At 50.2% G+C, this 24,976-nt stretch overlaps 1 protein-coding gene across 1 annotated transcript; it reads left to right on the top strand.

Annotated features, from left to right (window-relative positions):
• The first annotated feature begins 402 nt into the window (after window positions 1–402).
• LOC137302412 (zona pellucida sperm-binding protein 3-like) lies at window positions 403–3,228 on the top strand. The gene is made up of 9 exons (XM_067972060.1): window positions 403–789; window positions 1,606–1,721; window positions 1,807–1,910; window positions 2,007–2,184; window positions 2,275–2,395; window positions 2,472–2,563; window positions 2,654–2,805; window positions 2,877–3,009; window positions 3,086–3,228. The coding sequence occupies exons 1-9, from the start codon at window positions 415–417 to the stop codon at window positions 3,087–3,089; spliced, it is 1,275 nt and encodes a 424-aa protein (XP_067828161.1). The 5' UTR covers window positions 403–414; the 3' UTR covers window positions 3,090–3,228.
• Window positions 3,229–24,976: the final 21,748 nt, after the last annotated feature.

Below are 24,976 nucleotides of genomic sequence, written 5' to 3'. Positions count from 1 at the left end.
CGGTGGGCACCGCAGGGACCGGAGCGCCTATCGTTCAGTATTATGATTGAATTTGATAAGTTTCCTTTGCTTTTTTATGATTTGGGTGATTATCGTTTGTGCCCCTCTCAGGAGGGGGCACTTTAGTTGAGATTGGTTGTTAGGGGGGTTTTTATGATGGTTACACAAGAAGAGGAGACCCAGATTGTCTGCAACCTGGACTAATTCCATTGGATCATCTCCCAATCACTAACCCAGTCTCGCCGTGTGAAGATCTTTTGCGAGACCAACCAATGAGTGAGATTGTTGGAAGATGTCATGAGATTAGTCTATTGGTCGTTTATCCAATTGGTGTCAGGTGACTGACTACAGGTTGTGTATAAAAGGGATCAGTGACTCCCTTCAGTTCCCAGTTGAGCTGTAATAGTTTGTATTATGGGGCAACTAGTGGAGGGTTTGGTTTCTCTGTTGGTTTTGGTCGGAGCTGTTTGTTGCTCTGATACTTGGCAGCGGTTTAGAAACAGGGACTTCCCATGGAACATTGAGAAGGCCACTCCTGCCCCTCCCTTTGGTTCCCATTTCAGCCTGTCTGAGGGGAGAAGTCTGTCCCCACTGCAGACTGTGATGGTGCAGTGTGGAGAGCAGAACCTCCTGGTGAGGGTAGACATGGATTTATTTGGAACCAGGCACCTGATTAAAGCTGCTGACCTGACCCTGGGGACAGCAGGTTGTCGGCCAACTGGGGTCTACTCTCAGAACCACACCGTCCTCTTTGACTACGGGCTCCATGAGTGTAACAGCTCAGTAAAGGTAATGTGATTCTTCATTAAAACACGTCTCTCTGGACAGACTGAATAACCAGGTTAATGAGCTCTCCTGAGCAGGGTAACAGTGGAGGAAGTGAATGAGAGTTTGTAGCTTTGTCGGTCAGAGTGCAGGCAATTTTTTATTACACTGGGGTGGTTTTGAATAAACTGTCTCTAATTTCTACTGTCCATTGGTTAGGACACAGTCGGGGTTTCATGTGGTTTTGGGCCCTGTTACAGGAAGGATCATGGGAAGAGCCTGCTGAATAGTCACACGAGCTTCTTTCTGCAGGAAGGTTTGGGGAAACATTGAGACCTTTCTCATTGGCCGGTTAAGGGGAGCTTCTAGAGTAAAGAGATGACTTGCCTCGGGTGATATGGCGATGAGGGAACATAGACTGAGGATTATCCTTTGAAGAAATTCTCAGGGTTGTGAAGGTGTGGAATGCCTTAACACAAGTGACTATTGAGGTACTTGAGAGAGAACCAATGGAGCAGTCAATTGTCTCTTGAGTGTCTTCATCCTGGGGAAGGAGGTGATTGAGAGGCTCCTTCACCCAATGGCCTACAATATCACTTCAAATGGAAATGGCAGGTTTCATTTTTGAAAGGCAGAAATAAGATGTAGGAAAAGGGTTGGTTGGTTGGCTCTCGTTGGTTGGCTCTAGTTAGTTAGCTAGTTAACACAAGTATGAAGGGCTCAGTGGGTTTCTTTCTTCAGCAGCAATTGATTTAAAACAAATTGCACTCTTGTCCAAGAATGACTTCCCCCTGTTCTGTACCTGACCCTAACCAGATTTCCTCCCTCTCTCTCTCCCAGATGACTGAGGACCTGTTGATTTACGCCACCCACCTGTACTACAGGCCGAGCCCTATTGGAGGAGTCATTGTGAGAACCAGTGGAGCTGTTATCCCTATTGAGTGCCATTATCCCAGGTAAGGGGGGGTGATTGAGAGGCTCCTGATTTTGCAGTGGGGGGGGGTGAATTGGAAGTAAAGCTGGCCTTGCTCCTTCCCACAGGAAGAGGACGGTGAGCAGCAATGCTATCAAGCCCACCTGGATCCCATTCTCCTCCACCAAGTCGGCCGAGGGACGTCTGTCGTTCTCCCTGCGTCTGATGACTGGTAAGTGATGGCCAATTGTCTACCTTGCCGGTTTTTAACCTGTCTCTTGAGATCGAGTGAGGAATCCAGAGCTCTTCCCCCTTGTGTGTGTTCCAGATGACTGGAGTGCAGAGCGTGCCTCCCAAATCTACCACCTGGGTGACCTCATTCGCATCGAGGCCTCTGTTGTAACGGTGAACCACATGTCGCTGAGGCTCTACATTGACAGCTGTGTAGCTACACTGAGCCCAGATCCGGAGTCCACCCCCAGATACCATATCATTGACTTCAATGGGTAAGGTCTATAGCTGGGCTCTGCAATGCCTGTCCCATAGCTGGTGGGATCCATTCTTATCCATACAGCTCTTTCCCACCCTCTTTCCAGTTGCCTGTTGGACAGCCAAGGTGAAGACTCCCTTTCGTCTTTCGTCTCACCGCGAGATCACCGGGACAAGATCAGGTTCAACCTGGATGCCTTCCGCTTCTTTGAGGATGCTCGGGATTTGGTAAGAGGAGGCTGGATGTTGAAGGGTGAGATGGTGAGTGTTGACACTCAGTGACTCCTGAATGTGTCTCCTGTAGATCTTCATCAGTTGCCACCTGAAAGTAGTGGCAGCAGAGCGAAGGCCCGATTCGATGAACAAGGCTTGTTCCTTCCAGAAGCCAGCCAACCGGTGAGCTAAATCCGCCCAAGAACGGTGGACTTTTTTATTTTTTTGGAGTATGGATGCAACTCTTGACCGATGGCTTGCTTCCTTGTTTAGATGGTTCCTGGTGAATGAATTGGACCTGACCCAGTTGGAAGGATCCAATGAGGTTTGTGCCTGTTGTGATGGGGGCAACTGCACCGCTCCGATATTGGGACCTGGCGGAAGACTGCACTCCAGGGGCTGGAGGGAGGTTCCATCTGAGCTCGGTATGTTGTGGTGGTGGGTGTTGAGGGGGGGTAAAGTTGGATGTTTTGTAACTGGATGGAACCAATTGCAGAGTCGGAGCCTGTGTGGGAGGGTGAGGCCTCCCTTGGACCCCTGATCGTTCTGGATGCTGATGTGAAGGGCCTGGTTCATTCAGCGGGCCGTGAAGCGGCCGAGACTCTGAGCGGTTCCACGTTCTCCTCCAGGTGAGTGTTGATTCGACGACAACCCAATTCCAGTCTTGTGCCTCTTGACTCAAAATTGGCTTCTCATTCTCTGCAGGTGATGTGGGTTCTGAGGTGCCTCTGGTCATGGCTGTGACACCAGCAGCTCAGGCCCTGATCTCTGGCCTTCCTACTGTCCAGGAAACATGACTGAATCCAGCTTCTTGATGTAAATTGCTCAACAATAAAATGACAATACAACTGCTTTTTGTCCATTTTTGTTATTTCTCGGGTGAAATTCAGCATTTCCTGAAGCTAGTGAAGAAGACAGACTTTGGATGTCTATGTCCAACAGGACTTATCTTCCTGTTGTCTGTTGAAGGGATGGACTTGTACCCAGGATAAGGCCAGGCCTCTCGTGCCTGCTCTGCCATTTGATAAGATCATGGCTGATCTGTGATCTAACTCCATGTACCTGCCTTTGGCCCATATCCCTTAATACCTTTGGTTGCCAAAAAGCTATCTATCTCAGATTTAAATTCAGCAATTGAGCTCGTATCAATTGCCGTTTGCGGAGGAGAGTTCCAAACTTCTACCACCCTTGTGTGTAGAAATGTTTTCTAATCTCGCTCCTGAAAGGTCTGGCTCTAATTTTTAGACTGTGCCCCCTACTCCTAGAATCCCCAACCAGCGGAAATAGTTTCTCTCTATCCACCCTATCTGTTCCCCTTAATATCATAAACTGCGATCAGATCACCCCTTAACCTTCGCAACTCCAGAGAATACAACCCCAATTTATGTAATCTCTCCTCGTAACTTAACCCTTGAAGTCCGGGTATCATTCTAGTAAACCTACACTGCACTCCCTCCAAGGCCAACATGTCCTTCCGAAGGTGCGGTGCCCAGAACTGCTCACAGTACTCCAGGTGCGGTCTAACCAGGGTTTTGTATAGCTGCAGCATAACTTCTGCCCCCCTTGTACTCCAGTCCTCTAGATATAAAGGCCAGCATTCCATTAGCCTTATTGATTATTTTCTGCACCTGAACAGGATCAGCGCTTACAATAGAACAAAGTGAAGGACCAGTGAGATTAGCTACACTTGTGATGGGTTGCTGTTACTGCACATGGTTCCTTTGTCATGGTTGGTTATGTGGGTGAACTTTTTGTTTCTTGTATCTCAGAAGGAGCTTTGGAAGCTTGCAGTGCAAGAGGTGGCCATTCAGCCCATCGTGCCTGTGCCAGCTCTTTGAAAGAGCTATCCAATTTGCCCCACTCACCTTGCTCTTCCCCATAGCTCTGCACATGTTCAAATATTAATCCACCTTTTTGTTTTGAAAGTTACTACTGAATTTTCTTTCACTGCTCTTTCGGGCAGCGCATTTTACGTTCTCCTTCTTCCACCCCACCCCCCAAACTCTGGTTCCTTTGCCAATTATCTTAAATCTGTGTCCTCGGGAGTTACCGACCCTCCTGCCAATGGAAACAGAACAGGTGGTGAGAAACTATCAGAACTTTTCATATTGGAAAGTCCACTTTTTTCCTCCTCCAAACTAGGACAAAGGATGTATTTGTAGTTTCACTTCTCTCTGCTGCCTTTGCTACAACTGCCTCATTGTACCAATACTTTAAACAGTCAGTGTGCTGACTATCCTTGCAAAAAAAAAAAAAAAATGCACTTATTTTTAATGTTCCCGGCCTGTACGTAGCCAGTTTGCACACAGCAAGGTCTTGTAGCCATTCAGAATCTGCCCAGCCAGTTGTGTTCTCTTTTGATTTGATTAGGGATAAATAGTGGCCGAGGTTAGATGAGGCCCTTGCTTTTCGAATAGTGCTGAGAGTTTTTTTTACTTCGGCCTCATTGGGCAGAGACACAGCCTGGATTATGTGCTCACTTCCTGGAGTGGGATGTGAACCCACATCCTTGTGCCTCGCATGAGCATAGTGCCATGAACCCAGTTGCCACTTCCAAGGGTATATCTTCACGCTTGCGATCTTTACAGCATGTTGCTAGGTGTTGTCCACGTGGTGACGTGCTGCACCTCAACTAGCTCCCCGATAATCGTTCTGTGTGGGTCAGTAATAGTTGTGGCTTCAACAAGTCAATGGCCCATATCTCGGCTCCAGCCACTGAGTCCCTCTCTGAGTGTGCCTTGCGTTGAGTGTAACTCTTGGTGAGGCACTACACACGTCACTCAGTGTCTCTCTGGCTGAGGCAGGAATGTTGAGTCAGTAACTGATTGGCTGTATGGGGAAAACGGGAGACTGTAGAGGGAGCTTTACTCTAACCCGTGCTGTACCTGCCCTGGGAGTGTTTGATGGGGCAGTGTAGAGGGAGCTTTACTCTGTATGTAACCCTGTACCTGCCCTGGGAGTGTTTGATGGGACAGTGTAGAGGGAGCTTTACTCTGTATCTAACCCGTGCTGTACCTGCCCTGGGAGTGTTTGATGGGACAGTGTGGAGGGAGCTTTACTCTGTATCTAATCCTGTACCTGCCCTGGGAGTGTTTGATGGGACAGTGTAGAGGGAGCTTTACTCTGTATCTAACCCGTGCTGTACCTGTCCTGGGAGTGTTTGATGGGACAGTGTAGAGGGAGGTTTACTCTGTATCTAACCCGTGCTGTACCTGCCCTGGGAGTGTTTGACGGGACAGTGTGGAGGGAGCTTTACTCTGTATCTAACCCGTGCTGCACCTGCCCTGGGAGTGTTTGATGGGACAGTGTAGAGGGAGCTTTACTCTCTATCTAACCCGTGCTGTACCTGCCCTGGGAGTGTTTGATGGGACAGTGTAGAGGGAGCTTTACTCTATATCTAACCTGTGCTGTACCTGCCCTGGGAGTGTTTGATGGGACAGTGTAGAGGGAGCTTTACTCTGTATCTAACCCGTGCTGTACCTGCCCTGGGAGTGTTTGATGGGACAGTGTAGAGGGAGCTTTACTCTGTATCTAACCCGTGCTGTACCTGCCCTGGGAGTGTTTGATGGGACAGTGTAGAGGGAGCTTTACTCTGTATCTAACCCGTGCTGTACCTGCCCTGGGGGTGTTTGATGGGACAGTGTAGAGGGAGCTTTACTCTGTATCTAACCCGTGCTGTACCTGCCCTGGGAGTGTTTGATGGGACAGTGTAGAGGGAGCTTTACTCTGTATCTAACCCGTGCTGTACCTGCCCTGGGGGTGTTTGATGGGACAGTGTAGAGGGAGCTTTACTCTGTATCTAACCCGTGCTGTACCTGCCCTGGGGGTGTTTGATGGGACAGTGTAGAGGGAGCTTTACTCTGTATCTAACCCGTGCTGTACCTGCCCTGGGGGTGTTTGATGGGACAGTGTAGAGGGAGCTTTACTCTGTATCTAACCCGTGCTGTACCTGCCCTGGGAGTGTTTGATGCTGCAACTAAGTACCTGAGATGGAAAGAGCTCTATTCCCTAGCACTAAGATCCCTTACTACCTGTATTAAGCACTCCCAGGCCAGGAATGGACTAAAGCTCCCTTGACTTTGCCCTATTGATTGGTCACAACCGCTGAAGAGCAACCTATTCTATTCTTCAGTCCCCAGTTGTGGTCTCTGGGTTACCAGAGACTCGAGCTCAATAGGAACTGGGTTATCTTGGCTCAAACCTATTTCAGATTTTTTTAAGAAAGCTGTTTGTGCCATTGGACTGCAAGTGTTCACCCCATCAATCTGAGCTTGATTGGAACTCCCAGAGGTTAAAGAACTTGCATTCTGTTGCACCTTTCATCACCTCAGGACGTCCCAAAGCGCTTTACAGCCTATCGAAGCAATCTGAAGTGTGCTCACTGTTGTAACGTGGCTGCCAATTTGCGCACAGCAAGATCCCGCAAACAGCAATGTGATGATGAGCAGATAATCTGGTTTTTTTTTAAGTGATGTTGGCTGAGGAATAATTATTGGCCCCAGGACACCTCCCCCCTGCTCTGGCTGCGGGATCTTTTACGTCCACCTGAGAGAGGCGGACGGGGCCCCTCGGTTTCACAAAGGCGGCAGCTACCGACAGTGCAGCGACAGAGCTGCCGCCAACCCCGGGCTCGCGACCGCCCACTGTCTGCTTTTCGAACCTCTGTTAACTTGCAAAGAGCCAAGAGAAAGATTGTGTTTTTTTTTCCATTTTCTTTCTTTTTATTTTATCGCAGCGTCCAGTCGGATGTGGTCATGCAGCGGATTTGTAATGGAGAAAGCCGGCCAAGGTAGCGCAGAGCAGAACGCCAACCACCAGCGTCAAACCGAGCACCCAAGCCACCTTAGACCTCCTAGTATCTGGAAGGAACAAAAACCGGTCACTCGATTTATTCACTGAGTGGGATATCGCGTGGCCCAACCAGTCACCCCAGAACCACACTCCTGGCCTGGATCTGATTGCCTCTTAAAAGAAAAAACGATGCTAAATTTTAATGACGTTGGCAATGATTGTGACGCTAAACTATTAATCCTACTCTGGGTAGCAACACTGTGAACGCAGTCTAAAGGAATTTGCTTATGACCTCACTCCGCCTCGCAAGAGGCTCGTGTGGAGCACAAATGCCAGCATAGGCCATTTGGGCCGAGTGGCATGCTTCTGTGCTGTGGACTCTACGTGATGGCGCAATTCCCCTCTCTTCCCTTTATGGCGCCTTTCAGGACCTCAGGACGTCCCAAAGCGCTTTACAGCCAACAAAGTACTTTTTTTTGAAGTGCAGTCACTGTTGTAATGTAGGAAACGCGGCAGCCAATTTGCGCACAGCAAGATCCCACAGTCAGCAATGTGATAGTGGCCAGATAATGTTTTTGGGGTGTTGGTTGAGGCATAAATATTGGCCCCAGGACAGATCAAGAGAATCATTGTCTAGTCTCTGGTCTAGTGACACCTCTAATCACTCAGGCATGAATCATAGAATTTTACTGCACAGAAGAAGGCTGTTCAGCCCATCATGCTTGTGCTGGCTCTCTGAAAGGGCCTCCCATTCGCCTGGCCTTTCCCCATTCGGCCCATCGCGAATTGAACACTCTGGCTTTGATGAGGGCTGGATCGGCTCATTTTTCTTAAGGGACACGTGTTTCCTCCTTCCTGTACTGCCGACCACGGACAGCTGGACCCACCATACTGAGAACCAACAGTGTGATCACTCCCATTGGGTTGGCTTGGTCCCAGGGACGTCACTGGGACTGCGTCGGCCAAGTTTTGAAGCTAAAAGCACGCAGCGCAGTTTCAAATGGGACGCTACGGTTTTATAAAGAGGGGCCACGAGCAAAAGAGGCACGAAAGCAACGAGCGGGCCCGGTGAGAATACCATGCTCGGTTCTGGGTGCCCCACTGCAGGAAGGGCAGAGAGGCTGGGGAGAGGGTGCGGATGAGATTGGCTACAGTCCCTGCCGCTTACAGCGGGAGTGCTGGTGCTCTGCATGGTGACCGCTTCCACGGGGTAGCAATACAATATTGGAAAATGTGAGGTTATGCACTTTGGCAGGAAAAGTCAGAGAGCGAGTTATCATCTTAATGGCGAGAAACTGGAAAGTACTGCAGTACAAAGGGATCTGGGGTCCTAGTGCAAGAAAATCAAAAGGTTAGTATGCAGGTGCAGCAGGTGATCAAGAAAGCCAACTGAATGTTGGCTTTTATTGCTAGGGGGATAGAATATAAAAACAGGGAGGTATTGCTGCAGTTATGTAAGGTATTGGTGAGACCGCACCTGGAATACTGCATACAGTTTTGGTGTCCATACTTAAGAAAAGACATACTTGCTCTCGAGGCAGTACAAAGAAGGTTCACTCGGTTAATCCCGGGGATGAGGGGGCGGACATATGAGGAGAGGTTGAGTAGATTGGGACTCTACTCATTGGAGTTCAGAAGAATGAGAGGCTGCATCATTTAAACTGCAGTCGGTGCCTGGTCCCACACCACCTAGAGGGGAATTGAAAGGTTCACGGTCACACGACAGATAATCAATTGTTAACGTGGCGCTATTTGCTTATGTTTTGTTCTTGCATTCAGCGAGGCGCAAACTAGGGAGTACGCACAGTTATTCCTGCCCGAAATACACAGAGCACTTAAGACGCTATAACCGGCAACTTTGTAATTAACGTTGACGCAAATGGTTAACGGCCATTGTTTTTTCAGCCCAATGTAAGCGACTGCCCTGTTTTAAAGGTGGACTTTTTTAAGTGGTGGGGACTGTAATGAGATCCCAGGGATAAGGGGCTTTAGTCACGAGGAGAAACTAATGAAAAAGGGGCTCTTTTCACCAATACAAAGAAGACTTGTTCAAAAATGACATGGGGTTTTTGATCAAGTCCATCGGGAGAAACTATTTCCACTGCTGGTTGAGTCGGTAGCTTGAGGGCACTCGTTTAACCAAAAGAACGTAGGGGGAGGTTAGGAGAATTTTTTTTTTTAAACACTGAAGGGTTTTAGGATGTGGAATGTCTGACCAGAAACATAATCCAGAATAGCTTTGAAAAAAGAGTGCGGCAGAAAGGGCAGGAGGAAATGGAACTGAGAGTGGAAAGCTCGTTCAGAGAGCCAGCTCGGGCGCGATGGGCCGAATGGGGAGAGGGTAGAGGGACGGGACTGAGGGGAGAGCTTTTTCAGAGAGCCAGCACAGGCGCGATGGGCCGAATGGGGAGAGGGTAGAGGGACGGGACTGAGGGGAGAGCTTTTTCAGAGAGCCAGCACAGGCTCGATGGGCCGAATGGGGAGAGGGTAGAGGGACGGGACTGAGGGGAGAGCTTTTTCAGAGAGCCAGCACAGGCTCGATGGGCCGAATGGGGAGAGGGTAGAGGGACGGGACTGAGGGGAGAGCTTTTTCAGAGAGCCAGCACAGGCGCGATGGGCCGAATGGGGAGAGGGTAGAGGGACGGGACTGAGGGGAGAGCTTTTTCAGAGAGCCAGCACAGGCGCGATGGGCCGAATGGGGAGAGGGTAGAGGGACGGGACTGAGGGGAGAGCTTTTTCAGAGAGCCAGCACAGGCGCGATGGGCCGAATGGGGAGAGGGTAGAGGGACGGGACTGAGGGGAGAGCTTTTTCAGAGAGCCAGCACAGGCGCGATGGGCCGAATGGCTGCCTTCCATGCTGTAAAATTCATGCCTACGTGATTAGACTAGATTAGACCATGCTGAAAGGGGCATGAGGAGAACTGTGCTCTTGTTACGTGGAGTGAAAATGCTGCTACCGACTGGCGAGTGTGATTCTTTGCTATCGTGCCCAAAGACTGGGGAGAGGGTGCCCGAAATTCTCACCTATCGGTAGATGACAGGTGTGAACTGCCCCTGTGCTTTGGCTATACCAGTGGCTTGGTAAAGGCCACAGGCTGCGTTCCCCTCTGAATTACCATCAGAGTGGATTTGGGGTGTTAATCCAGTGTATGGTTCGTTCTGAAAGGCAACCAACACCTTTCAAAAGAAAAAGCCCACCAGTTCCCCTTTTAAAACCTGCCACCAGCCACATTCAAACGGGGTCAAGAGGGGCCTGGTTAATCTCCGCCCCAAACCTGCCCGAATATTAGCGGCTACAATCTCAGTGGCAGTAAGAGCTGCTCCAAGACGTCCCTGAGGCGGACGCCACAATGAGGAGACCATTTTGCGCACTGTGGCTGAAGGTGGGTGTTTTAGGGACTTTAGGAACAGGAGGAGGCCATTCAGCCCCTTGGGCCTGTTCCGCCATTCAATTAGATCATGGCTGATCTGCATCTCAGCTCCGTTTAGCAGCCTCTGCTCCATATCCCTTGATATCCTTACCCAACAGAAACGAATCCATCTCGATCTTGTCCCCAGAATCCGTGGCCTTTTGATGGGCGAGAGTTCCAGATTCCCACTACCCTTCGTGTGGGAAAAAGTGCTTTCTGATTTCAACTCCTGAATGGCCCAGCTCTAATTTTAAGGTTATGCCCCCTCGTTCTTGAACTCCCCATCGGAGGAAATGGTTTCTGCGTCTCTAACCCATCAAATCCTTTTAACATTTCACGCATCTCGATCAGATCACCCCTCGACCTCTCATACTCGAGGGAATGTTTATTTTTTTCCCTGGCATGGCGATCTTTTCAGTGCTTGAGTCGATGTACTTTGGCAGTTGAGTTAATGTAAACATTCACTCCCTTCACCACCGGCGCACAGTGGCTGCAGTGTGCACCATCCACAGGATGCACTGCAGCAACTCGCCAAGGCTTCTTCGACAGCACCTCCCAAACCCGCGACCTCTACCACCTAGAAGGACAAGGGCAGTAGGCACATGGGAACAACACCACCTGCACGTTCCCCTCCAAGTCACACACCATCCCGACTTGGAAATATATCGGCCGTTCCTTCATCGTCACTGGGTCAAAATCCTGGAACTCCCTTCCTAACAGCACTGTGGGAGAACCGTCACCACACGGACTGCAGCGGTTCAAGAAGGCGGCTCACCACCACCTTCTCAAGGGCAATTAGGGATGGGCAATAAATGCCGGCCTTGCCAGCGACGCCCACATCCCGTGAACGAATAAAAAAAAATTTTAAAAAATATCTTCATTTTGATATTACGACAAGGCGGAGGATGAAGATATGGAAAGAGGTGAGATTGGAGGCTTTCTGAGTCAGGCATCACCAAAAGTAACTCTCTTCCCTGCACGTCAACACTCCCTCACCAGGATCTACAGAGCAAGGGGGTCTTACTTAGGCATCCCCGCAGCACAAAGAGGGCGCTCGTAGAGCGAGCAGCCAGTGCAAGGAGAGTACAACTGAACATAGGAACATAGGAACAGGAGTAGGCCATTCAGCCCCTCGAGCCCGCTCCGCCATTTGATAAGATCATGGCTGATCTGTGATCTAACTCCATATACCTGCCTTTGGCCCATATCCCTTAATACCTTTGGTTGCCAAAAAGCTATCTATCTCAGATTTAAATTTAGCAATTGAGCTCGTATCAATTGCCGTTTGCGGAAGAGAGTTCCAAACTTCTACAAGCCCAGAACATTCAATAAATAACGGTTAACGTCACTTCACCCCTGCCTGTTCTCCCCATCACCCCCCCCCACCAAAACACACGCACACCCCTCACAAAGCCCCTCACTTTCCAAGACTCCTGCCGAGGTCCATCGCAGAAGTCCACGTTTCCCTTGCTGTCACCCAAAAATTGACATCCTACACAAAGAAATAAGCTCACAATTCTGTGTGGTCAAACAACCATCTTCACCAGGGGAGCCCTCAAAATAGGGAAGGAAACCTGCCGTCCTTACCCGGTCTGGGCCTATATGTGAGTCCAGTTAACTCCCGTGTGGCTCCTAGCTATGCCTGCCTCTTCGTGGGATATGTAGAACATTCCTTGTTCCAGTCCCACTCAGGTCCCCCCATCCCCGCCCCGGCTCCCTCAGCTCTTTTTCCGGTACATTGATGACTGTATTGGGTGCCGTTTCCTGCTCTCGCCCCAAACTGGAAAATTTCATCTACTTTGCTTCCTGTTTCCGCCCTTCCCTCGCCTTCGCATCGTCCATCTCCGACCCTTCCCTTCCCTTCCTCGACTTCTCTATCTCCATTTCTGGGGACAGGCTGTCAACCAATATCTGTTATAAGCCCACCGACTCCCACAGCTACCTTGATTACACTTCCTCCCACCCCACCTCCTGTAAGGACTCTATTCCCTTCTCCCAGTTTCTCCATCTCCGTCACATCTGTTCTGACGATGCCACCTTCCACACCAGTGCTTCCGATATCTCTTCCTTTATCCTCAACTGAGGATTCCCCTCCACTGCAGTTGACAGGGCCCTCGACTGTGTCCGTCCTATTTCCCGCACTTCTGCCCTCACCCCTTCCCCTCCCTCCCAGAACCACGATAGGGTCCCCCTTTGTCCTCACCTTCCACCCCACCAGCCTCCACATTCAACGTATCATCCTCCGCCATTTCCGCCACCTCCAGTGCGATCCCACCACCAAACACATCTTTCCCTCCCCTCTCCTTTCAGCATTCCGAAGGGACCAGTCCCTCCGCGACGCCCTGGTCCACTCTTCCATCACCCCCAACACCCGCTCTCCCCCCCTCCACGGCACCTTCTTGTGTGAGCGCAGGAGATGCAACACCTGCCCTTTGACCTCCTCCCTTCCCACCGTCCAGGGCCCCCGAACACTCCTTCCAGGTGAATCAGCGATGTACTTGTAATTCTTTCAATTTGGTACACTCTGCGGTCTCCTCTACATTGGAGAGGCCAAACGCAGACTGGCTGAACAACTCTGCTCAGGACGCAAGCATGGCCCTGACCTGTCGGTCACTTACCATCTTAATTCCCCGCCCCCACTCCCACTCTGACCTCCCTGCCCTCGGCCTCTTGCACTGTTCCAATGAAGCTCTACGTAAGCTCGAGGGACAGCACCTCACCTTTCAATTAGGCACTTTACAGCCTTCTGGACGCAACACTGATTTCATTAACGTCAGATCAGAACCACTGCTCCCATTTTATCGGACAGCAGCTGCTGGTAATGGTTCTGCTATTGCCATCTACAGCTACTCTAGACCGATCTTCTGCTTCTTAACCTGTCCCATTCCCACCCCCCTTGCACCATCATCCCTTCTATCATTTAATCACTCGCCCTCTACGCTCTCGCAGATCTTCCCTTATGTTCTTTCCTCCCCCAACCCCCTGCACACCCTCGTCTTTCCCTGGATCCGTACGTGCTTACAAGCCATTAAAATCCCTAACTTCTTCCAGTTCTGGTGGCAGGGTCGTCGACCTGAAATGTTAACTCTTGTTTTCTCTCTCCACAGATGCCGCCCGGCCTGCTGTGCGCCGAGCGGCATTTTCCGCTGTTATTTCCGACTTCCAGCATCCGCAGTGTTTCGATTCTGTCCTAGATGACTCTGGAGTCACGTCAAACGGCTACAAAAAAACGAAGGGATCAAGTGGAGGTCCCACCACCATCGTCTCAGGGCAACTAGGCCAATAAATGACGGCCTGGCCATCCCGAGAATGAATTTTTAAAAACTCTCCTTCTGAAGGTCTGACTAATTCCTCGTGAGTGGGTGTTTCTGAGCTTGCATGGGTAAGATGCCAGGGTGGAACTCACAGAGATCACCCTATGTGCCAGCGAACGTATCTCCTCCAGTTCTTAATCTGCTACTCCTGTGACGTGCTACAACAACTTGCATTTATATAGCGCCTTTTAACGTAGTAAAACGTCCCCAAGGCGCTTCACAGGAGCGATGATCAAACAAAATTTGACACCGAGCCACATAAGGAGATATTAGGACAGGTGACCAAAAGCTTGGTCAAAGAGGTAGGTTTTAAGGAGCGTCTTAAAGGAGGAGAGCGAGGCGGAGAGGTTTAGGGAGGGAATTCCAGAGCGTAGGGCTCAGGCGGCTGAAGGCACGGCCGCCAATGGTGGAGCGATGGAAAATCGGGGGATGCGCAAGAGGCCAGAATTGGAGGAGCGCAGAGATCTGGGAGGGTCGTAGGGGCTGGAGGAGGTTACAGAGGTAGGGGGTGAGATGAGGTTGAGCGGCCAGTAGGATGGTTCCCCTGACGTCTGAGATACCTGAGGTGACCTCCTCGTGCAGAGGCATTGGGGAGATTGCCTTACACAAGAGGGCTCGTCGCCAATCTCCGGAGAGTCAGCACCATCTGTGCCCACACCGGCAGCCCACTGTTGCTGGTCACGGGATGGGGGGGTGTTCTCAGAGGCATCGCATGTCGGTGTCGTCACGGAGTTAATAGTCCCAATGAGATCTTGGAAGCTCTGCAGCAAGTGTGACCTTCAGGCTGCCCCTCGAGGCATCTGCTGAAGCCTCAGTAGCTTTTACACTGCAAGCCACCGATGTTCTTAAAAGTTCTTCCTGGCATCAGATACCAGAACTGGGAGGTTATAACTATCAGGAAAGGCTGAGCAGGCTGGGGCTCTTTTCTCCAGAAAAGAGAAGGCTGAGGGGTGACCTGATCGAGGTCCTTGAAATTATGAAGGGGGACTAGCTTAGTGGTATAAACTGGGCGACATGGACATGTTGGGCCGAAGGGCCTGTTTCCATGTTGTAAACTTCTATGATTCTATGATTCTATGGTTCATAGGATAGACGGAGAGAAGATGTTTCCACTTGTGGGGGAGACCAAAACTAGAGGCCATAAATATAAGATAGTCGCTAATAAATCCAATCGGGAATTCAGGAGAAACTTCTTTACCCAGAGAGTGGTGAGAATGTGGAACTCGCTCCCACAAGGAGTAGTTGAGGCGAATAGTGTAGATACATTTAAAGAGGAAGCTGGATAAACACATGAGGGAGAAAGGAATAGAAGGATATGCTGATAGGGTGAGATGAAGTAGGGAGGGAGGAGGCTCGTGTGGAGCATAAACGCCGGGATAGACCAGTTGGGCCGAATGGCCTGTTTCTGTGCTGTATTTTCGATGTAATCTTAATGCTACCGCAGTCTCCCGGACAGTCCACTGTCTTTAGGGGTGTTCTGTGGGTCATGAGAAACTTCCCGCAATGTGTTCCAGGTGCTGGTGCGGACTCCTCCCTCTTATCTCAACCGTACGCACGGGAACCGCCTCAAACCGGATACCCCCAGATTGAGCTCGTGTTCGTTCAAGGATGGGGATCCCTCAGGTCTGAATCCCCAGGCTCCTCAGTTGAAGTTGGCCGTTCCTCTCCCCTCTCTTCCATTTCAAGGTGAGGGTGGTTGGAGTCTGGAACTCACTGCCTGAAAGGGTTGCGGAGGCAGGAACCCTCACAACATTCAAGAAGCATTTGGATGAGCACTTGAAATGCCATAGCATACAAGGCTACGGACCAAATGCTGGAATATGGGATTAGAGTAGACAGGGCTTGATGGCCGGCGCGGACACGATGGGCCGAAGGGCCTCTATCCGTGCTGTATAACTCTATGACTCTATGACTCATTCTCACCAACGCTTTTTGACTCACCCGCCTCATGGCGGCTTAGTGGTTTATGCGGCTGGATTAGTAATCCATGAGGCCAGGACTAATCACCCAGCGAACGTGAGTTCAAATCCCGCCAAAGCAGGACTTAAATTCAGTAAAAGTGACCGTTAAAACTGTCATTAAAAACCCGACCATTGTCCTTTAGGGAAGGAAACCTGCCATCCTTACTCTGGTCTGGGCCTACAGGTGACTCCCCTCCCCACGCCAACCTGGTTGAGGGCCCTCTGAAGTTATATTAAACAGATGAATTCACGCTTCTACCGCCTCAGGGCAACGAGGGATGGGCAATAAATGCCGGCCTTGCCAACGACGCCCACATCCCGAGAACGATTATAAAATCGATCAATCTGACGATCTAATTCCCTGTCAGCGGGTGTTTCTGTGCACAGGGACAAGACCAGGGTGGAGTTGTCGGGGAAACACAGAAGCTGCAGTTCTTCAAGCGTACAGGCACCAATCAGAGTCTGGACTCTTCCTCTGAGGACATCCCCGATGACTTGAGAGACGGATGCACCCGTTGCACACTGTGGAATTGTGGGGGATATCAGAGAGTGTTACAGTGAGGGGTGTGGGGTATATCAGAGAGTGTTACAGTGAGGGGTGTGGGGTATATCAGAGAGTGTTACAGTGAGGGGTGTGGGGTATATCAGAGAGTGTTACAGTGAGGGGTGTGGGGTATATCATAGTGTTACAGTGAGGGGTGTGGGGTATATCAGAGAGTGTTACAGTGAGGGGTGTGGGGTATATCAGAGAGTGTTACAGTGAGGGGTGTGGGGTATATCAGAGTATTACAGTGAGGGGTGTGGGGTATATCAGAGTGTTACAGTGAGGGGTGTGGGGTATATCAGAGAGTGTTACAGTGAGGGGTGTGGGGTATATCAGAGAGTGTTACAGTGAGGGGTGTGGGGTATATCAGAGAATGTTACAGTGAGGGGTGTGGGGTATATCAGAGTGTTACAGTGAGGGGTGTGGGGTATATCAGAGAGTGTTACAGTGAGGGGTGTGGGGTATATCAGAGAGTGTTACAGTGAGGGGTGTGGGGTATATCAGAGAGTGTTACAGTGAGGGGTGTGGGGTATATCAGAGTGTTACAGTGAGGGGTGTGGGGTATATCAGAGTGTTACAGTGAGGGGTGTGGGGTATATCAGAGAGTGTTACAGTGAGGGGTGTGGGGTATATCAGAGAGTGTTACAGTGAGGGGTGTGGGGTATATCAGAGTGTTACAGTGAGGGGTATGGGGTATATCAGAGAGTGTTACAGTGAGGGGTGTGGGGTATATCAGGGAGTGTTACAGTGAGGGGTGTGGGGTATATCAGAGAGTGTTACAGTGAGGGGTGTGGGGTATATCAGGGAGTGTTACAGTGAGGGGTGTGGGGTATATCAGAGAGTGTTACAGTGAGGGGTGTGGGGTATATCAGAGAGTGTTGCAGTGAGGGGTGTGGGGTATATCAGAGTGTTACAGTGAGGGGTGTGGGGTATATCAGAGAGTGTTACAGTGAGGGGTGTGGGGTATATCAGAGAGTGTTGCAGTGAGGGGTGTGGGGTATATCAGAGTGTTACAGTGAGGGGTGTGGGGTATATCGGAGAGGGTTACAGTGAGGGGTGTGGGGTATATCAGAGAGTGTTACAGTGAGGGGTGTGGGTATATCAGAGAGTGTTACAGTGAGGGGTGTGGGGTATATCAGAGAGTGTTACAGTGAGGGGTGTGGGGTATATCAGAGTGTTACAGTGAGGGGTGAGGGGTATATCAGAGTGTTACAGTGAGGGGTGTGGGGTATATCAGAGAGTGTTGCAGTGAGGGGTGTGGGGTATATCAGAGAGTGTTACAGTGAGGGGTGTGGGGTATATCAGAGAGTGTTACAGTGAGGGGTGTGGGGTATATCGGAGAGGGTTACAGTGAGGGGTGTGGGGTATATCAGAGAGTGTTACAGTGAGGGGTGTGGGTATATCAGAGAGTGTTACAGTGAGGGGTGTGGGGTATATCAGAGAGTGTTGCAGTGAGGGGTGTGGGGTATATCAGAGAGTGTTACAGTGAGGGGTGTGGGGTATATCAGAGAGTGTTACAGTGAGGGGTGTGGGGTATATCGGAGAGGGTTACAGTGAGGGGTGTGGGGTATATCAGAGAGTGTTACAGTGAGGGGTGTGGGTATATCAGAGAGTGTTACAGTGAGGGGTGTGGGGTATATCAGAGAGTGTTACAGTGAGGGGTGTGGGGTATATCGGAGAGGGTTACAGTGAGGGGTGTGGGGTATATCAGAGAGTGTTACAGTGAGGGGTGTGGGGTATATCAGAGTGTTACAGTGAGGGGTGAGGGGTATATCAGAGAGTGTTACAGTGAGGGGTGTGGGGTATATCAGAGTGTTACAGTGAGGGGTGTGGGGTATATCAGAGTGTTACAGTGAGGGGTGTGGGGTATATCAGAGAGTGTTACAGTGAGGGGTGTGGGGTATATCAGAGAGTGTTACAGTGAGGGGTGTGGGGTATATCAGAGTGTTACAGTGAGGGGTGTGGGGTATATCAGAGAGTGTTACAGTGAGGGGTGTGGGGTATATCAGAGAGTGTTACAGTGAGGGGTGTGGGGTATATCAGAGTGTTACAGTGAGGGGTGTGGGGTATATCAGAGAGTGTTACAGTGAGGGGTGTGGGGTATATCAGAGAGTGTTACAGTGAGGGGTGTGGGGTATATCAGAGAGTGTTACAGTGAGGGGTGTGGGGTATATCAGAGTTTTGTAACACCTCACTAACCCACCCATGTGACGAGAATCCTACCCATGATGTCACCAAATCCTGGTCCTCTTGCAACCCGGAGGACTGGATTGCCGGTAATATCTCCAATTCCTACGACCCCAGTGATATCATTCACGTTGGGACCTCTGTTGTGGCCACGCACAGTTCGTCTCCGAGGACTCCACCCCCAGGTACCTTAGCGTCAAGCTCAATCTGTGAGATTTCCTTTGTCTATCTAAAGAATGTTTTGGTTCACATCTCACTTGCACAGATTGTGAAAGGACAGTCGCTAACATTAACCAATCTTATTCTCACTTGTCTAATGAATTCCTTTTCATGTCAACAAAGGGCTGGTAACTTTTCCCCCCTGGCACCTGCCACGTCAGGCAGATGTTGGGCGTTAACCCATGCCTTGCGCCAACCTGCATTAGCATCTGGTTTTCCAATAGCCCTGTGCTAGGCCCGTGGCATACTTGCTCAAGCCTCTTTAGTGCGCCTGTTTGGGGCCTGCTTGGGTGCAATGCGCCCTTGGCATCGTGCCTTGACATCATGCCAACCCAGGCCATGACACTGTGTCTTTAAAAGTTGGAGCAAGTCGGCATCTACTTTAAGTTGCTTTAAAGCTGTCATGATTGCCCTTTTGGTGAGATCAGTCCTTGTTTCGTGCCGTTCCCTGGCATGCGCCATTGCTTATTTTTGGGGGGGATTGGATACTCCCCCCCCCCCGATTTGTTCCTTGGTTTCAACCTTACAATTGGACGTTCCCCATTCCCCCACCAACCCCACCATTCAAGACACTTTCCCTGGCACAGACGGCCCACCTTGCCCCATTGGACTTTAACAGTCTCTTGCCTCACCTCAGGAAACTGAGTTCTTTGATGAAGTAACGGAGAGGGTCGATGAGGGTAGTGTGGTTGATGTTGTGTACATGGACTTTCAACAGGCGTTTGATAAAGTACCACATAATAGACTTGTCAGCAAAATTGAAACCCATGGGATTAAAGGGACAATGACAGCATGGATATGAAATTGGCTCAGGGACATAAAGCAGAGAGTAATGGTGAACGGTTGTTTTTCAGACTGGAGGGAAGTATACAGTGGTGTTCCCCAGGGGTTGGTATCAGGACCACTGCTCTTTTCGATATAGATTGATGACCTGGACTTGGGTGTAGAGGGTATAATTTCAACATTTGCAGATGACACGAAACTCAGAAGTGTAGTCAACAATTGTGGAGGATAGTAACATTCTTCAGGAGGACATAGACAGACTGGTGAAATGGGCAGACACATGGCAGAGGCAATTTAGGCAGAGAAGTGTGAAGTGATGCTTTTTGGTAGGAAGAATGAGGAGAGGCAATATAAACTAAATGGTACAATTCTAAAGGGGGTGCAGGAAGAGAGACCTGGGGTTCACATACATAAATCTTTGAAGGTGGCAGAACAAGTTGAGAAGGCTGTTAAAAAGCATACGGGATGCTTGGCTTTATAAACAGAGGCATAAGAGTACAAAGGCAAGGAAGTTATGCTAAACCTTTATAAAACACCGGTTAGGCCTCAGCTGGAGTATTGTGTCCAATTCTGGGCACCGCACTTTAGGAAGGACGTCAAGGCCTTAGAGAGGGTGCAGAGGAGATTTACTAGAATGGTACCATGGATGAGGGACTTCAGTTCATGTGGAGAGACTGGAGAAGCTGGGATTGTTCTCCTTAGAGCAGAGAAGGTTACGGGGAGATTTGATAGAGATGTTCAAAATCATGAAGGGTTTTGATAGAGTAAATAAGGAGAAAATGTTTCTAGTGGCAGGAGGGTCGGTAACCAGAGGACACAGATTTAAGGTAACTGGCAAAAGAACCAGAGGCGAGATGAGGTGAAACTGTTTTACGCAGCGAGTTGTTCTGATCTGGAATGCGCTGCCTGAAAGGGCGGTGGAAGCAGATTCAATAGTAACTTTCAAAAGGGGAATTGGATAAATACTTGAAGGGGGAAAATTTGCAGGATATGGGGAAAGAGCGGGACTAATTGGATTGCTCTTTCAAAGAGCCGGCATGGGCACGATGGGCCGAATGGCCTCCTTCTGTGCTGTACCATTAAGATAAAATGTCCTGGTGCAGCCGATCAGCCCACGGTGGAATGTTAGCCCAAGAGAGCTTGACCGGGCTGGTTCCAATTTAACCCAGGTTCATTTTTTGAGTGCAGGCGGTCTTTGGTAAAAGGTCAGATACTAAAGTCTCAATCTATTAAGTGTCTCCTCCAGCTGAATGAAGCCCATCGAGTCCAAACTTCAACTAGAAGGAAAGAACTTGCGTTTATAGAAGTGCCAGCATAGACCAGTTGGGCCGAATGGCCTGTTTCTGTGCCGTAGACTCTGAGTAACTCTGTGTAACTCCACAGCCAACCAGTAAGAGAAGGACCCTGGGAGAGGGCGGGGTCTCACACCATTTGGGCGTGGCACTGTCTGCAGTATAACTGCAGCGCATTGTGAAGCCAGGGTCACAAACTACTCAGACAGGGTCCGTGGCATCTCCTGTGCGCCTTATGAAAAAAAGAAGAAAGAGCATTTATATCGGGCTTTTCAGGACCTCATGATGTCCCAAAGCGCTTTACAGCCAATGAAGTACATTTGAAGTGTAGTCACTGTTGTAATGTAGGGAAACGAGGCAGCCAATTTGCGCACAGCAAGATCCCACAAACAGCGATGAGATAAATGACCAGATAATGTATTTTTTTTAGCGATGTTGGTTGAGGGATAAATATTAGCCAAGACACCGGGGAGAACTCCCCCCTGCTCGTCTTACAATAGTGCCATTGGATCTTTTACATCCACCTGAGAAGGCAGAAGGAGGCCATTGGTTTTAACGTCTCATCTGAAAGACGGCACCTCCGACAGTGCAGCACTCCCTCAGTGCCGCACTGGGAGTGTGATATTGATTTTTATCTTAGTATAGCATCATGCACACTTCTACTGTTAACAATTTATTGGTCGGGGGCAGCAGAGGTGTGTCCAGAATTCCTGGAAGGGGAGGCGAGGGGGAGAGTGCACTTTGCAGCCAGGCGCAGCCTGCAGTATAACTCAAATGTTACCAGGCGTACCTAGCACTCTACTGCTTTCAACAACAAACAACAACAACCTGCATTTATATAGCGCCTTTAACGTAGTAAAACGTCCCCAAGGTGCTTCACAGGAGCGATTATCAGACAAAAATTGACACCGAGCCACATAAGGAGATATTAGGACAGGTGACCAAAAGCTTGGTCAAAGTAGGTTTTAAGGAGCATCTTAAAGGAGGGGAGAGAGAGAGGCGGAGAGGTTTAGGGAGGGAATTCCAGAGTTTGGGGCCGAGGCAGCTGAAGGCACGGCCGCCAATGGCGGAGCGATGGAAATCGGGGGATGCGCAAGAGGCCGGAGTTGGAGGAAGGCAGAGATCTCGGAGGGTTGTAGGGGCTGGAGGAGGTCACAGAGATAGGGACGGGGTGAGGCCATGGAGGGTTTGAACACGAGGATGAGAATTTTAAATTCGAGGCGTCGCCAGACGGGGAGCACAATGTAGGTCAGCGAGCGCTGGGGGGTGGGGGGCGATGTTAACCGTAATTAGACGAGGCGATATTAACTCTCTACGACTCATTGCATTGTATCTCAATGCACTACAGACGAAACTGGCACAGGATCAGTGGGCATTGCCCCGCTGCGTCCCCTTCCGCACTGTCGAGCGGCAAGGACTTGGCAAGGCGCCAACCGCACCCGCCGTTCATGAGCGAGCCGGGCAGGGCGTCACATCAGTCCTTTTACTGCGATGTCTTTTGGCTGTGGTGTGGTGTGGCTCCGCGGCCGCTAAAGACAGCATCGCCCTGAGCAAAGGAGCTGGCTCAGCTTCTTCAGGGGGCCGGTCACTCTGGCAACTTGGCTTGAGATACGCAAGACGGTCTATCTCAAACCGTCCCTGGGAAAGGAGGGTCGCCCGCCAAGCCCTTGCTCAAATGTCCACACTGGCCGGGTGGATCGCAAAATCATTTGACGTTCACAGACCCTCTGTGAGCCAGCGGGAGACCAGCCACAAAGAGGTACCTTCTCACCCAGTTGGACACTTAATTCTCTTTTAGCTTAACTGCCTTGACCGGCCCCCTTTGAAAGAACTCGCATTTATATAGTTCCTTTCAGGCCCTCGTGGCATCCCAAAGTTCTTCACCGCCAGTGAATTGCTTTCTCGGAGTGTAGTCACCGTTGGGAAACAGCGGCAGCCAATTTTGCGCACAGCAAGATCCCACAAACAGCAGCGAGGTGAATGACCCACATAACCGTTTCTTTTTTTGTTGTTGGCTGAGGGAGGAATATTGGCCAAGACGCCGGGAGAACTTCCCCTGCTCTTCTTGCAATAGTGGCCGCGAGACCTTTTACGCCCACCTGAACGGGTGGCGAGGCCTCGTTTTATCCGGAGGTCGGCACCTCCGACAGTGCGGCGCTCCCTCAGTACCGGCACCGGGAGCGTCGGCCTGGATTTTGTGCTCAAGTTTCTGGAGTGGGGCTCGAACCCATGACCTTCCGACTCAGAAGATGAGACAGTGCGACCCACTGAGCTAAGTTGATACTACGTAGTTGCAACTGAAATATTTACGCCGATAATAAATTGTTAACATTTATGAGACTAATCAAGAAAGTCCACGCTGAATATTTGGGTTTCTATATTGGTAAGGAAGCTGTAAGGAGATATGAATACAACAGCAATTCGCATTTATATAGCGTCTTTAATGTAGTAAAACGTCCCAAGGCGCTTCACGGGAGCGATTATCAAACAAAATTTGACACCGAGCCACATAAGGAGACATTAGGACAGGTGACCAAAAGCTTGGTCAAAGAGGTAGGTTTTAAGGAGCGTCTTAAAGGAGGAGAGAGAGAGGCGGAGAGGTTTAGGGAGGGAATTCCAGAGCTTAGGGCCCAGACAGCTGAAGGCACGGCCGCCAACGGTGGAGCGATTAAAATGGGGGGATGCGCAAGAGGCCAGAATTGGAGGAGCGCAGAGATTTTGGAGGGTTGTTGGGTTTGAGGAGGTTACAGAGATAGGGGAGGTGGTGGGGCGAGGCCCACGGAGGGATTTGAAAACAAAGACGAGAATTTTAAAATCGAGGCGTGGCCCGACCGGGAGCCAATGTGGGCCGGCGAGCACAGGGGGATGATGGGAGAACGGGACTTGGTGCGAGTTAGGATACGGGGGGGGGGGGGCAGCAGAGTTTTGGATGAGCTCAAGCTTACAGAGGGCGGAGGGTGGGATTCACTTGCAGGGTTAGTGGCTGAGGCACAAACTACGTCAACATTCAGGATTAAGCTGCATGAAGGAAGAGGGGATACGGATAAACGTGATTAGGACTATTGGCTCGCGTGGAGGATAATGGGCAACATGGACCGGTTGGGCCGAATGGCCAGTTTCCATGTTGGAACTTCGATATATTTCCTATTCCTGCAGGGCTGGGTGGTCTGGGTGATGAATCTCTTTAAATTGGACTACGTTTAGCTTGGTTCCAACGTGATCCACATCCCTCCCCCCACCACCCTAGTTAGTGAATCCATTTTTGGACCAACTCAAGATGCTCCAAAAGGGCAACTTCCCGCACATTGCCATTGGGGTTGCTTCGAAAAGGCTGCCCCTCGAGTGCTTGCTCTGGGTAAAAGGGGAGATACTTGCTTACTTTCTCAAAGGCTTCCCCCTACTACCAACCACTGGTCTACACCAAAAACAACTGGTGGTCAGGTCTCGGAGAACGTTTGCTCCATCCTCACCCTCCCTCCAACACACGCGCAGATCCTGTAGAAATATCATTCAAGGGCTGACTTGGTCTCTGGGTGTGTCATGTGATGCTGAGAGGCCTGCAGCTACAGGCCTGGTCACGATCCTTTAGGACCTTCTGGATGCTGTTGGAGATGTAACAAATCTCCGCCCACCCCCCCCCGCCCTCCCTCCCGTCCCCCCCCCTTTTCCTCTCTGTAGCTCCTGGGAAACGAATGTTGACCAGATACTACAGACCAGGCAAAGTGAGGCCTTTTTATTTAAAAAAATATATATTTTCAAAAGTCAACATTCTGATCTTAGCCGCCCAGCAATTCCTAACGAGGACTGGTTGCTATTTGGGGGGGGGACCTAGAAATCTTGCCTGTCAGCTCTTTTAGCAATGGTAACAGGCTCCAACTTATTACAGGGATCGTGTAGGCCTTCTTGTAGCCGTTTACTGAGCTTTACTACAGCGATTATGGAGGCCTAAAACCAGGGATCGGGTAGGCCCTACTGTAGCGACCATGTGGGCTTTATTACAAGGCTCGTGTGTCAGCCTGAGTGCCTCAGCACAGTTGAAAAGAGTTACGGCCTACTAACAAGGCTGCAGGCCAGTGCCCGCGATTCTGTTGTTCC

The sequence above is a fragment of the Heptranchias perlo genome, chromosome 35, assembly GCF_035084215.1.
Source record: "Heptranchias perlo isolate sHepPer1 chromosome 35, sHepPer1.hap1, whole genome shotgun sequence".
Lineage (NCBI taxonomy): Eukaryota > Metazoa > Chordata > Chondrichthyes > Hexanchiformes > Hexanchidae > Heptranchias > Heptranchias perlo.
Note: the sequence above shows the minus strand (reverse complement) of the source record. Positions and strands in the feature narration are given on the sequence as shown.

What these genes read in the sequence shown, in the direction of transcription:
- LOC137302412 (XM_067972060.1), top strand. Translation starts at nt 415, where the DNA reads ATGGGGCAACTAGTGGAGGGTTTGGTTTCTCTGTTGGTTTTGGTCGGA. An exon ending in ATTGAGTGCCATTATCCCAG is followed by an intron (nt 1,722 to 1,806) that starts GTAAGGGGGGGT and finishes TCCTTCCCACAG; the next exon opens with GAAGAGGACGGTGAGCAGCA. An exon ending in CATATCATTGACTTCAATGG is followed by an intron (nt 2,185 to 2,274) that starts GTAAGGTCTATA and finishes CCCTCTTTCCAG; the next exon opens with TTGCCTGTTGGACAGCCAAG.